The 15,083-nt window shown below is 30.0% G+C and overlaps 1 protein-coding gene and 1 non-coding gene across 4 annotated transcripts; both read right to left on the bottom strand.

Moving 5' to 3' along the window:
• Positions 1–226: 226 nt before the first annotated feature.
• Positions 227–2,555, bottom strand: LOC108824140 (zinc finger protein CONSTANS-LIKE 15). 3 transcript variants are annotated; one of them, XM_018597508.2, is made up of 4 exons: positions 2,320–2,555; positions 980–1,534; positions 724–855; positions 227–573 (listed from the first exon to the last, which is right to left on the bottom strand). In XM_018597508.2, the coding sequence occupies exons 1-4, from the start codon at positions 2,425–2,427 to the stop codon at positions 496–498; spliced, it is 873 nt and encodes a 290-aa protein (XP_018453010.2). In that variant the 5' UTR covers positions 2,428–2,555; the 3' UTR covers positions 227–495. The 3 variants fall into 3 exon arrangements, with proteins under 3 accessions (XP_018453010.2, XP_056849798.1, XP_056849799.1); XM_056993818.1 differs by lacking the exon at positions 2,320–2,555 and adding an exon at positions 1,846–1,961; XM_056993819.1 differs by lacking the exon at positions 2,320–2,555 and adding an exon at positions 1,702–1,827.
• A 1,321-nt stretch (positions 2,556–3,876) lies between these two features.
• LOC130500553 (5S ribosomal RNA) lies at positions 3,877–3,995 on the bottom strand. The gene has a single exon (XR_008939174.1). It is a non-coding gene; the product is annotated as a 5S ribosomal RNA (ribosomal RNA).
• Positions 3,996–15,083: the final 11,088 nt, after the last annotated feature.

The following is a 15,083-nucleotide window of genomic DNA, read 5'->3' on the forward strand; positions in this document are numbered from 1 at the left end:
CAAAAAAAAAAATCATAATTCACTATCTAACTAAAATTTCACCAATCTTTCCTCTTTTTTCTTCTTATCTCTCTATCTTACTCTACAAAACTAATTTCCCTTTTTTCTTAGCTATTCCACAAATAAACCCAAAATGCAATCTCTGAAACCTTCTAATGAAATAGTTAAATCTAACTTGTTGCGGTGCTTACAAGCAAAGAAACATCAAATCACTTTTTACTTCACATTATCGAATAAATAATTATATAGAATTATAAAGACATATATCTACACATCTCACCACCATTACATGACTTATGTAGCTGCAATTTCTTTCCTTATAAGCTTATTTAGAGAACTCCTTAATATACAAAAAACTAATTTGAATGCTTATATAATATTTTTAAGATAATACATATATATATATAACAAAACTAGTTTATAAGGAAATGGGCCTTGTCTCCTGATTCTTCCTTTTGCTCACCCTCCTCCATCACCATTTTATTTGAAACCATTCTACTTCCTCTCCTCTGTTTTCGCAAACCTTCCTCGGAACCTCGGTTGGCTATCCGCAAGAGTTTTCCTACAAGCATACTAAAACCAAACCAAACAAGTTACTTTGGGTTAAAAAAAACATCACTTCTCAATCAGTTAGAGGTCTTTTAAAACGTTTATTTTTAAAGCTAAATGATTACTTGTCATAATCGTTTAGAGGATCTCTTTAAGTGTTTTGTTTTTGTATACCTTGATTTTGCGCCCGAAGTTTCGCCTGCTCTTCTTGTTCCTGTATCGTGAAAGCTTCTCACGTCGATCCTCTGAAGTACAGCTCACAATAATCCTATCTAATGGAGATTGAGCTAGACCATTACCAAGTTTCTACACATCATGAAAACAAAAGAGCATACACTCAAATCAGACTATTCATATTCATAGTCTAAAAAAGGAGTTAACATAACTGATTCACAGAATTGCTCAAACGTTATATATGTGTGTTTAGAACCTGTATGTCGCCTTCACTAAAGGCTCTTCGCATCCCATAATCAGAACTGAAATCTAATTGAGAAAAATCAGGAAAGTTCTGAATCACAACAGGTTCTTGTTGTGCCTGTGACCAATCCATACAGCTCAAGTTCCCCGAGCTCACACTCTTCTGCATATCCTTATTCTCATCTATACCTTTCACCACAGAGACGTTCTTGACATCTAACGCATCAGAGACGTTCTTGACATCTAACGCATCAGAGATGTTCTTGATGTCTAACATATTAGAGAACGGAGACTCCATAGCTGACTTCATCATGAGATCTTGCTCACATTCATAGAAAGCTTTGTCAAGAAGCTGCTGACCACTTTGTAACGACCCGAGATCGAGATCAGGAAGCTCACAAAGCCCTTGAGAAGAGTCTTCGCCGCGAGAGATCATGGTTAAAGCAGCTGAGAGTGGATCAACGGCTAAGATTGGTTCTTCAAGAATTGGATCAGGAGCTTTGAACAAATCTCCTTCTTCTCCGATATCATACTCATGCATGTTTGATGACTCAGCAAAAGCGTTGTTCTGGAGAAAGTCACAATCACAAAGTAACATCAGAATAAAAGACCACAACACAAAACAGAACAGAACATAGTTCGAGACACTGAGACAATAAAACACGGATCTTTTTAGGAGTGGAAAGGGTATAGCGAATCTTTTTTTTTATCTTTAGTGGAGCCAACGAAACAAACCCATTTCTATGTTAAGGGTTAAAGAACAAGTCTTGAAAAACACGGAATCTCTCATGTTCCAGAAATTGTGGAATCTCATGTGAAAATAAGAAACAATTCTCATAAAAACAAAAAGAGTTTATTTGGGTTTCCCGAGAAAACTACTTTTTCTTTCTCTCACGGGGCAAAAGAAACCAACTGGCTTTTTGCTGCACAAGAAGATTCTGTTTTATCAAAAAGATTCTCAAAAAGACTTAACTATTTTTCCTACTCAACTTTCTCATCAGCAGCCAAAACACACTTGTGGTCAGGTCAGCAGAACAAAAATATCTCATCAAGTGGCCACACAGCCACTTAACAAATCACACCACAAGTTTTCTTTTTGTCTGTGGAAAATTTAACTTCACTAGTAGACAAATTTGCTTTTCTCATCTTCTTAACACTTCAAAAAAGAGGAAGAAAGAAAGTTGATTACATCAGAAAGACCAAACCCCTATCAGAATCTTCTGAGTAAACACACAAAATCTATAGATCAACCTAAAAAACAAGAATAGTCAGCACAAGTAAAAGAAGAATTAGACGACTATTGAAAAGATGACATGAGAGTTAAAATGAAAAATGGAGAATCAAAATTCTAACCATTTCAGAATCCGAGAGCTTGTATGATTTGAAGAGGTCCTCAAATTGTTGAATATCTGCAGGACAGTTTTGCATGTAACGGAGCATTAACCCTGAATCTGCATACATTTTGTGTGTTCTTGCTCTTTAGTGAGAGAAGGTTTTGGAAATAGGAAATGGTTTGGCCTTTTTTCAGAGGAGAGGAAGAGAAAGCAGAGGCCAAGTTGAGATTATTGAGAGGAAACCCTGAGATAAAAAGTTTGGTACTTTGCTCTACTCTTGCCCTTTTATTGACAGAGAGAGGCTTATTACATTTATATTTGTATATTGGAGGTACTGTGGATTGTTGCACAAAAAAAAGGAGGTACTGTGGACAAAAAGCCCATTATTATTATTTTATCAAAATATATACTTTTATTTTCTTTTCATCTTTATAGTAAACAAACAAAAAGGTGTCCACAGAACATATAAATGTCTTTGTAGTGTATCAGAACCTTTTATTTTAGTGTTGTAATCTGTATTGCTTTTAATTTCTAACTGTTAACCATAGAGGAAAAGTTCTGACTTGGTCAGTAGTTATGTAACTTTTTCATTGTTTTTTTTTTTTTTTTGCTAAAAAACTTTTTCATTGTTTTCATCAAAATATATTTTACACTCCCGTTTTTTTTTCTCGTGTCTAATGAGCAATGGCGGATGAGAATCCATTTGATTACCACAAATATAAAGTTGAGTTAAAAAAAAATCCATTTGATTACCACAAATATATATATATATATATATATATATATATATATATTTTTTTTTTTTCCGAAACTAACAAATATTTATTTTTTTTTTTTTCCGAAACTAACAAATATTTATTCTTTACGTACGTGTATTTTCTGCACCTTGGTAGATATACTCTTTTGACATAATGCATACAAAACTGGAAAGTTGCATACTATTCATTATAATTATCAAATTTCACAAAATAATCGTTTATTGTAAAATTAACTAAGAAAACATTTCATATTTTACGTCCAAAATGTCAAAATTACTTAAAACAAAACAGAAAATGAAAACATCATATAAAACCATTTCAACGTTTTAATATAAGTAAAGTTTATTTTAATGTAATATAAATATCTCTATTTAATGTAATATAACCATTTCAACGTTTTAATTCTTTTTCAAAAGAAAAAAAAGTTTATTTTAATGTAATATAACTAAAAGAAAATTTTATTTCAACATATCTCTATTTAATGTTAATTTATATTTTTGATAAACTTTTTAAAATAAGGTAATATATAACTAAAAGAAAATTTTTACACCAAAAAAAAAAAACTAAAAGAAATTTTTATTTAGAAAATAGAGATATGTTGAAATAAAAAATTCTAAGATACTATAGCATTTAGAATCAAAAATAATAATGAGTTGGAAAAGTTGTAAAAGGTACAATTAGATTAGGTAATGAATCTACACTATAGTATACGAACGAAAACGAATACTGCTACAAAGTAACCAAATTTTTTTTTGTAACTTCAGTTAACCAAAACTTTTTTTTTTTTTTTTGCAAATTTTTTTTCGAAAAATAAAAAAGGGGTGCAACACGAGGACTTCCCGGGAGATCACCCATCCTAGTACTACTCTCGCCCAAGCACGCTTAACTGCGGAGTTCTGATGGGATCCGATGCATTAGTGCTGGTATGATCGCATCATGTTTTTCTCTTTGATTTCAATTCTTTATTAAAATGACCTACAATATTCCATTGCAAAATTCTTCTGTTTCATTTAACCAAAACTTTTGATATGTTGATCTGATTTTCATTGTTTTGGTTGAAAAGGCTTCAATCTGATTTGAGTTTTCATTTATTTACTTTTCCAATAATTTATATATACTATTTACCAAAAATCATATAAGCAAAAGTTATACAATAAAAATTCTGTAAGTAAGTTTTTTCAAAAAAAAAAATTTCTGTAAGTTAATAATCTTGAGACTATAATATTTTATTAAATTATAGAGTTCTTAATTTACAAAATTATTATTTTAACTAAATTCTAGAAAATATTTTTAATTATATTATTTGGTGTCTTTGAAATATGTTTCATACTATTTAATTGTGGTTTTATATATAATTTTCTAAATATTACCAAAAGCATATTGAACTGCTAGGAAAAACTGAGATAAATTATATTGTGAATATGAAATAAATAATATTTTTGTTGTATTTATATTATATATATAAATTATTAATTTATAGTTTTAATGGGATTATATGTTTTACATTAGATTTTTTTTTTTAAAATATTTTATTATTTTATCAATTTATATCATATTTTGAATCAATTTATATCATTGATTTTTATTAATTTATTGTATTTATTAAATTATTTAGCGTTAATTCATAGAGTTTCTACTGTATACTGTATACGTAAACATGCAATTAGAACAGACAACGCATGACGACTTGCAAGGAAAATTCATAGCCGTACTCCTTGTCAATTTATCACATGACTTTTTTTTGTTCCATGTTTCAATCATATGCTTCCTTTTTTTTTCCAACAAAATGACTGTTGACGACAACTGTACAAATTCTATACTTTCAAACGCGCTTTACCTATTTACATGACAACAAGGTCACTTTCAAGTTTAAGAATTTTGAGAGGGTTAGTGGAGATGAATTTAGGTAGAATTGATTGATTTTAAGAATTAAGAGATTTGTTAAATTTATAAAGAATCTTTGGGGGGTTATTGGGAGATAAATTTGTATAGAGTTTGTGAATTTTAAGAATTGATAGATTTTAAAAATTATGTGGATTGTGAAAATTGTATATACATTGACTTATAAAATTTGATCATAACTTCCTTAGATTGATATAGATTTTCATCAATTTGGCTTACCAAAAGAGTTTCATTAAAGAGATGTACTTGGCTTATATATATATATATATATACAAAGAGTAATAAAGAAATAATAAAATTAATATTTTTTTAAAAAATTGAATTATATGTTTTAAATTCGAAATTATTATAAAAGTTAGATTTTTTTTCATTTAAAAAATCTTTTTGCAATTTGAAAATAATTTTCAAACTATTTTCAAATTTTTTATTTTCAGATTTTTAATATTTATAGATTTAATTATATATTCAAAATGATAAAACAACATAATAAGTATTATATGTTGAAACTGTAAAGGTATAGTTTCGAAATATATGTTTTTAAATTTGAACTTTTTATATAATTTTTTTTTCATTTTCCAATTTCTTTATTTTTTTGAAATTCGAAAAATATTTTAAAAAGTTTTTAACTTTTATTACATTTTTATAATATATATATTAAAGTTGTGATTTGTATTATGTTAAAATTGCTTTGTATTATTTCATTATTCTATTTTGTGTGTTTTTGTATGTGAGTGTATTTTATTGCATAGATTTCAAAATCTTATGGGTATAGTTGATATTCTCAAAATTGAGTCTTATGAGTAAAAACAAAGAAAATTTACATCCCAATAACAATAGATTTCAATAGAATGTTAAAATCAATAAAAACTAAACTTTTCCAATAACCAAAGATTTTGAGTGGAATTTAAAAATCATCACCCCAATAACAATGGATTCTATTCAGATTTTAAAAATTCTTAAACCAATAACAATAGAATCTCAAAATTTAATAACTCTTCTTAAATTCTTCTACCAATAACCCCCCTTAACAAAATGACTGTTGACGACAACTGTACAAATTCTATACTTTCAAATGCGCTTTACCTATTTACATGACAACAAGGTCACTTTCAAGTTTAAGAATTTTGAGAGGGTTAGTGGAGATGAATTTAGGTAGAATTGATTGATTTTAAGAATTAAGAGATTTGTTAAATTTATAAAGAATCTTAATGAATTTCTATATTTTAAAAATTAATACTACGAAAGTTGAAACTCAGGTTAGAAGACACGAAGCGAAGAAGAATGAAGAAGAGGCAATCCCGAATCATCGATGAAACTAAGGTGTATTCGACCTAGAAATTTTATCAGGTTCGAAAGTTTTCGTAGGAGAGGAATGAAAACATCTTGGAAAATGCCATACATTTTAGGGAACTTAGAATCTAGGTGGATAGTCTATTAAGCCAAGTCTTAGGCAATCTTTTCAGTCTTGTTCCTAACCTGTCCAGGTAGAACTTCCAAACCGATCTAATCTCTCGAAAAACCAAGAAACAATCGCCACGCATTCAAGCATCCTCATCTCGCTTCCTAAAGAATGAAAAACATACACAACCCTTCAAAAGAACAGTTCATTCGTAACTGACTTTGCACGGATCTGTGTCTAGCCTTTTAGATTTATTATTTTATTATTTATTACTAATAAATAATAAAATATTTAATATGTTAATACAAAATATATTAGGAAACCTATTTTGGTAGATTTGATTAAGGGAATTTATTATTTAAATTAGAAAAACATAAAATGCTTAAATCTATTATTTAAATAAGGAAAAAACAAGTATACTTAAATATAGGTTCAATAAATATCTTAATGATAAATATCTTAATGATATTCTAATGTAAATAAGTAATAAAATTAAAGTGTAATTTCTATTTTTTACTTTTCTTTTAATAATATAGATTAAGTGTTTCTATCGCATAGTTTAAGAAAATAAAGTCATTATCACTAAGTGGCCGGAAATTCTCTTAGGTAGAATATGAAATTTTATTATTCGACAGAAATTATGTTACCAAATATGTCATTACAAGTTATTGATATTTTACATAAATGTTTTATCTTTGACGATGAAAAGATGTGGAAGCACTATAGTCTATTGGTTAAGGTTTACGGGTTTTTACATCCAGGTCTGAGATTCGAATACCAGACTATGCAATTTTTCTGCAGATTAAAGAAAATCCATGTTTCCATGAGAAAACAATTTATTAATGCAGACTACAGAAGAAATGGTTATAAAGAATCTTCAACATGGTGCAAGTAAATATAGTCAGGAGTGAATCTTCATAGGATGACTCAGATGATGCAATTAGGCATAGATCTTCATAGGGTAGGTAGTATTATCGCTTGTGGAATCGTCTATGTAATATTTCTAATAATTATAATATCATAATAAATCAGCGTTATAAATAAAGACAATAAAAATATACGGTTTATATTTTCAAATCTAACCGATAACCCACCTATGTAACTAAAAATATAGTCAACATATTTTAAGTCATCCCATCCTATACAATTTTCCATACAACATCTTTTAAATATTTTTATATAAACTCACTCAGCGTGAGGCACAAATCTTATCTAGTATTAGGGATACACATTTTCCTCGATATCTGAATCAGTATCCGAACCTGACCCAAAAAAACTCAAACTGAAATAGCAAAATACCATAATAGATAGTGATTTAGGAGAGATTGGATATCCGAATCTGAATAGGCAATATCCGAACCTGAATAAATATCCGAACATATGTATACTTACTCTTATATTTTTAATTTACATCTTTCATTTTATTCAAAATATTTATATTGATGTTACACATATTTAAAGATCATATAATATACATATAATAATGGAGAAAATGATTTGACATTCACATATAATACATGTCAAGCTTTTGTTTCATGTTTATTTAATGTTTATTTATTTTGAAATGTTATCTCCAAATATTTTAATCAATATTCAATTTAAAAGTAAAAAATCAGTTAAGTGAAATCTATATTTTAAATACAATAAACTTAAAAAATAATTAAAAAATTTCTTTCAAAATCTAAATATTCGAATCCGACCCGAAATAACTGAATGCGAACTAAAAGTATCCGAACCCGACCTAAAGTACAGAAATACCCGAACGGGTTCTATATTTCTACACCGAAATACCCGAAAATCTGAAATATTTGATCTGAACCCGAACGGTTATCAGAATGTCCATCCCTGTCTAGTATTTGTCATCACATCACCAACAATTTGGTAACAATTGGAATAAATTTTGTTTATCGAATTATTTATAGAAACAAAGCTATAACCGTAAAATAAAAAATATTAGTTAATTAATTAAGACAAATATTCAATAAGTGAAGATAGTCCAAGTATCTTGTTCACTATGTGTTAGTCATTTTAGAATTGGAAATTCGGAGTTGATAATTACATTGTTATGCAATTTTAAACATGTTTTTTTTGCTAAGAATGTTAACATCATTGAGTGAAGTGGTTTAGTTTACATAAGAGTTTCCTTTACTTTACAAGTGATTTCTTGGCAAAAAGAATAAAAAAAAAGAAATCACAGGGGTTCAGCAAAGAAAAGAACTATGGTGATCTTAGATCAACTGATTTCCCACTAAGTCTCAAAACGACGATGGCTTCTCCGAGCATAGATTGAATTGATAACAGTTCTGTTGATCTCCATACCATAGACGCAGGGATGGCTGTTTGGTTGTGTACAAGATTGCGCCTTTGCCTCCTAATGGAATAGATCACAGCCTGAGCTGCTAAAGGACGTAGAAGTGAGATTCCTCTTAGCTTACAGCCTGAATCCAGATAAGCAGGTCTTGCCATACAGTAAAATGATGCACATGCCAGTTAATACGAAAGAAAATGTAATGTTTTGATTGTCTATGGTTAATGGGTTTTCTACGCCCGTTCATTTGGTCCGTAGGCACTATTCCAAATGACGGACAGTGCATTAACTTTTTGTAGGTTTAAAAGTTTTATTTATTGACTTTAAAATTATCACATGACATTTCTCTGTATTTTAACCTCATTCGCACAATATCGCGAATTTCTTCCCGATAGATCACACATTATTTCACTACTTCAGCCCAAACTTGTTTAATTTTGGATTTTTAAATGGATGTATGAACAAAAACATATGTGCAATTTGGGGACATAAGTAGTCAAATCAATTATTTTAAGCCTTTCATCATATATCAAAAATCATATGTTATAATTCATCCCCACTCACAGAGCGCATTGTCCTCGTTGCGCACCACAATAGGTCTCAAGATGCCTCTCGGACCAACACCAAGATGGTTAACCAGTTCTGAAACTATTTGTAACGATTTGACCGTCTATGTCTAATGGACCATCCTTGCTCGCTTACTCGTCTGTAGACCTCATTCCGTTTGACGTGCAGGGTGTTAATTTTTTTGAAGCTCCAAAGTCTTATTTACTGATTTTGCAATCATCACATGTTTTTCTTGTGTTTTGGTCGCTCTCGTATGGTATCATGAATCACTTTTTGATGGACACATATCATTTCACTACTCCAACCTAAACTGATTTAACTGATATTTGACCGAAAAATACACTTTAATGAGATAAATAATCAACTAAGTTTTCTTAATTCTTTTATAATATATCAGAAATCGGGATGTTATAAAAAGTTATTCCCAAATCTCATAAGCAAATTAAAATTGCCAAAGAAAAACATATGATCTCTTGTTTCCAAAGCAGAGGAACAGAGCAGACAAAGTGGTATATGCCCTAACTATGTTTATTTACAGTACCAATGAAGTTAAAAAAAAAACATTTGTTGGATTATTTGTCAAGTTTTCTTGGTATAACTCTTTGGACAGCACTTCAATTTGGGATCGAGTTATTTCCACTACTGAGCCTAGATTTTCTTTTTTTTAAAACACACGTGGCTCACAATATAAATTAAAATTTATACCTAGATTTTCTTTTTTTAAATATTACTAGCAATTCAAAACCGCCTCTTGAGTGGGGGAAATGATGGAAAAGTGGAAATATTGAACAAGCATATATTCGACGTATGGTGAAAAAAGAAACTAGATATCACTTGTATTTTACGTGCTTCTATACGTACAAGGTGTGGACATGCATAGCTGGAGACATTTTGGACTCTTTAGCAATACCTAATTGGTATGCATTCTAAGAGCATTTTCAATAATACTCTATTATTTTTCACTGTTAAATAGAGTTTAGAATAAATATGTTATAATAAAGTTTAGAGTTCTCTTCCCAAACTCAACTATCAAGACACCGTTTTGACCTTCGGTTTTGACGGAGTTAAAGATTACCGGCATTGCCTCTGATCATTTTCTCATTCGCTTCGTTATTTTTTAAATCATCATTTTTAAACTCTCATCTCTGGTTATAATAAGAATGTGTCTTCTTTCTGAGGAGCTCCGGACAACTTGCTCAAGCTTCACTTCCCGTCACCTTTACTGATACCTTGACACTTCGGTGACCTTGCACAACAGCTTTGTGTGCCACGATGCCTTAAAGTTGAGCTTCAGATCTATGAGCTTTAATGACATTGACCTTCAGATTTATGTTTTCAAGAATGCCTCCCTCCGATATGCACAGTGCGTTGCAGCTACTACTTCTCGTCTCATGCTGTCACTCTTCTTAGCACGAGTAGATGTGCTGGATCTGCTCAGTTCAAGTGTGAGCTCACCGGATTTGTTCGCCTTTTCTCTGCCGCTACTCCGCTGCTTCCATTGCTATGCATCTCTCCTCCTCCGGTTTGTCTCTCTGGTACGCCACATCATGCCTCCATTTAGGCCTACCTCCATCAAACTGAGGTTCATAACCGATAACGCCTCTCCTTTGCACCGACACATGATTTCCATCACAGTACTCCCTCCGCACACCATCTCTGAGCATACCATCATCCGGTGCTTAGCATTCATATGGGCTTGGGTCTTTTCAACAGTCATGAGATTTAATCATATTCTCAAGTTCAAGCTTGTTCATTTACTCCGGATCTCCTACCCGCATCCCTTATTATATTTCATTGGAATTTGAATTCAAATTTGGACATTCAAGGTCTCATATTTTAAATCTTAACTACGGTTTTGGAGTCTTAAAGATCTCTTGTATGCCAACAGTCGTTGGTTTTCAACTGCTCTCAAATCCCATCGTTTGGGTTTTTCAATCTCGTTTTCGAATCCAAATTCATTACGAACACAAGTTCTGGGACCTTTAATTTAAGAACAAGACTTGGGTTCATTCCCTGGGGTGAACCTTTATATTCACCACTTGATTTATGACCAATCAATGTGACATATATAGATAATTAAATAAAAAGTATTAAATATATTTAAAAATAGCTAAAAAAAAATAATACCAATTTTAAATCCTAAATTTTAATTTCTAAACCCTAAAAATTAATTCCTAAATCCAAACTCTATACCCTAAACTCAAATCATAAACTCTAAACCCAAATCATATACCCTAAACTCAAACCGTATACTCTAAACCCAAATTCTATACCCTAAACCCAAATTCTATATCCAAATGCTATACCCTAAACCCAAACCGTATACTCTAAACTCAAATTCTAAATTTTAAACCCAAACAGTAAACCCTAAATCTAAATTCTATACCCTAAACCCAAATCATAAACCCTAAACCCAAACCGTATACTCTAAACCTAAACCCAAAACCCTAAATCCAAACCGTAAACTCATAGGGTTTAGGGTTTAGAATTTGGTTTTAGGGTATACCGTTTTGGTTTAGGGTATACGGTTTGGGTTTAGGGTATAGCATTTGGATATAAAGTTTAGATTTAAGGTTTACAGTTTGGGTTTAAGGTTTAGGATTTGGGTTGAGTTTAGGATTTAAGTTTAGGGTTTAGAATTTGAGTTTAGGGTATAGAATTTGGATTTAAGAATTAATTTTTAAGACATAGAAATTAAGATTTAAGGTTTAGAATTGATATTATTCATTTTAGCTATTTTTAAATATATTTAATATTTTTTATTTAATTATCTATATATCACATTGATTGGTCATAAATTAAGTGGTGAATGTAAATGTTCACCCCAGGAGGTGAATCCAAGTCATGTCCTTAATTTAATATAAGAAATTTGTTGTAGAAAACTATGTTTGGTTCATAGAAAATGTAATGTTAAACAAAATAGAATATATATTTTTTTTGTAAAGAACATAATAGAATACTCTCGCTTAAGTACACATCACTCACTATGAAGAATTGGTTTGTAGATAGTTTGAGTTATGAGGTGACTAATAACTGTCTTTTATTCTATTGCTAAGAACTTTTATTTATAGTTCCTCTATCACATAAAAAGACTATATTCTTTAATTTTCATTCAATTTGATGTTTCATAATCAACATAATTTATCAGAGAATTTAATTTTTGTCGATAATGAATCGATTTTATTGCTCCAATATTGTTATTCATGATATTTATTTTATTCAATATCATCGAAATCTAATTCCTCTGAGTAAGTTTATAAGCGAAAGATTTTTTATCTCTATCGGATTAAATCCCAAGATATTCCAAAGAAAATAAATTAAAATACTAAACTATTAAATTATAAAAGTCAATATTCTTATATTTATTGCTACAGTACTTTCATTCTTGTTCCTATGAACATACTAGGCTCTCACTGGTAACCACAATAGGAATAAAAGGAATAGAAAAAATGAATAAGAAGGAATAAAATAAAAGGAAAAGCCATTTCTCTCCTAATTTGATAACGAATAATTGTAGTCTTTTATTCCTTAAATCTTAAGGAATGTTAAGGAATCATAGATAACAAATATTCCTTGTAAATGGTGTAAATTGTAAGGAATATTAAGGAATTAGCTATTCCCATACATTCCCTTGGTCACCATTTGGAGTCATAAACTATAAAACAGTTTCTGAAAATCGAGATGGAAATAAAAAAAATTCGAACAAAAATCAATACATGGCCCAAATACAAAAATATATAAGAAGAGATGTGACTTCCACCTCTTTATTTTGTTACTTCTCCTACATTAATAAAACTTTATATTCATAGCACTTTAGATGTGTGCCTGTGTGTGCATTTGTAGGTATCCACGCGCATACCCGTTCACCCAAAAGGCTAAAACCATTATTTCCAATAATGAATTCGATGGAATTCATTATTGGAAATAATGGATTTGTAGAAAGTGTTTTGATCGAGTCTTTTTTTTCTTCTGAATTTCGAATATATGCTTATTGCGAAACATTATAAAGAAGAAAACTGACTTAGATCAGCTTGAACCTAACCATTGGTTATATATATATATATATATATATATATATATATATATATATAAACTTTGACATAAATGGCTAGTTGGAAAATTTTCAATGTAATAAGTTAATCACATATGTTTGTTGGTGGGAGATAAATATGCAAGAATTTTCTTGTGGGAATCTAAAAGACTAGACAACAAATTTCACGAGCTTCTATACGATAGGAATCCATAAGATGAGCTACATTAGTTCTGAAAGCTTTGTGGAACCCTTTCTGTTTTGTATTTGTCTCTAACCAATGCATCTACGAGGTAATGGACAAAAGATCCAATAGCTTTCAATCAATTAATGGACAGGGGAATCTCAACTCTAAAGTTGATTGCTTAAAATATTTTAACATTGAAAATTTGCAGTTGTAAAGATAAAATTCTCAATCTCCTTTATCAACAATTTTTTCCAAACACAAGAAACTTATCTTAAACCAAAATATAAAATGGACACCCTTTAGTTTAATTATTTTACTAAAGGTGCTTATATACTAGAAAGTCTGAGATTCAAACCATAAAAATATGCAAATTTTGCCGATTATAGAAAATATGGTTAGAAGACATCTTTAGCATCGTGTAGACCATAACATTGAATATGGATTCTATAGGACGGATCAGAATGGCATAGTCAGACATATATTTTCATAAGATAGTATAATTATCGGCTGTAAAATCGTTTATATAATATTTCTCATCGTTTTAATTAACTAGACTTATAAAAAATCAAATATATATATATTCTTTCTAAGTAGCTTTATTGTTTCCAAAAAAAAAGAAGCTTTATTGTTTCCGTGGAAGTGAAAAGAACAATCACAAGAAAGCTGTCGTTTGGGTGAATAAAGGCAAAGTGCAACACTATAACCTTAACATTCCCTATTCTGGAACAAAAACTATAAAAAATAAGATAAAAATTCTGCGGAGAAAGTTTAAAAATTCATGCCAGATACGACTTGCATGTCTAGCCACTCACTATTACAGTTTCCAACCTTTTTCGTGTTCATACTGTTAAGCATGTTATCATATAGTATTTTTAAAGTCATCAGAAATTCCTAAAAATTTGAAATGTGTATATACAGATAAAAGGGAGGTTGTTACTGGTTATATTGATTAGAACATTCACATCAATCACATTTGATTTCAAACCTCTGGTGAGACCAATTTATCGAACATGATATTTTCCCTAGAATTCTTTTTGATCCAATGAGTTTCCGGATATGTAAACGTTTCTGGATCGCGAATCCACATCTTTATAGCCAGTGATAAAAATGTAAAAACAAATATAAACTTATATGTAGATGCTGGGTTTGATCAGGAAAGTGACTAGCAGAAGAAATTGTACGTGATGTTAAGGTGAAATGAATAGAGACCCTATTGTGGTATGGTACTAACTATAATTGTTGTTATTTTATTTTAGAAGCTATATAATTAATTACTAGGATAAGACCCGCGTCTTACGCGGAGTCAGAGTTTTATAACTGTTTTTTTACAATAATGAAATTAAAAATAATTAATTTACCGAATTGGTAGAAATAGTTCATTTTAACATCGAATAAATATGATTTTGTGGTATTTAGACATTTATATTGGCGTGTGAAAGTAAGGAGATAACAACAGTTAAATCCCGAGAATAAATGGTAAACATTAAAATGATGAACCATTATCACCTAACGAACACAGAACATCCTATCTAGCAGACATAAATCTTAAATTAATAAGCATGTAACGTAAATATATTTCATAATATAAAAACCACTAATAAATATCCCCCGAAAATATAAGTCTTAAATTAC

Source organism: Raphanus sativus, chromosome 9 (genome assembly GCF_000801105.2).
Source record: "Raphanus sativus cultivar WK10039 chromosome 9, ASM80110v3, whole genome shotgun sequence".
Classification (NCBI taxonomy): domain Eukaryota; kingdom Viridiplantae; phylum Streptophyta; class Magnoliopsida; order Brassicales; family Brassicaceae; genus Raphanus; species Raphanus sativus.

Bases quoted from the DNA above. Each gene is read 5' to 3' on its own strand.
- LOC108824140 (XM_018597508.2), bottom strand. From the start codon at position 2,427: ATGTATGCAGATTCAGGGTTAATGCTCCGTTACATGCAAAACTGTCCT. The intron at 1,535-2,319 runs GTTAGAATTTTG...GACTTTCTCCAG, and splicing joins AGCTCTCGGATTCTGAAATG to AACAACGCTTTTGCTGAGTC. The intron at 574-723 runs GTATACAAAAAC...GTTTGGTTTTAG, and splicing joins ACTTCGGGCGCAAAATCAAG to TATGCTTGTAGGAAAACTCT.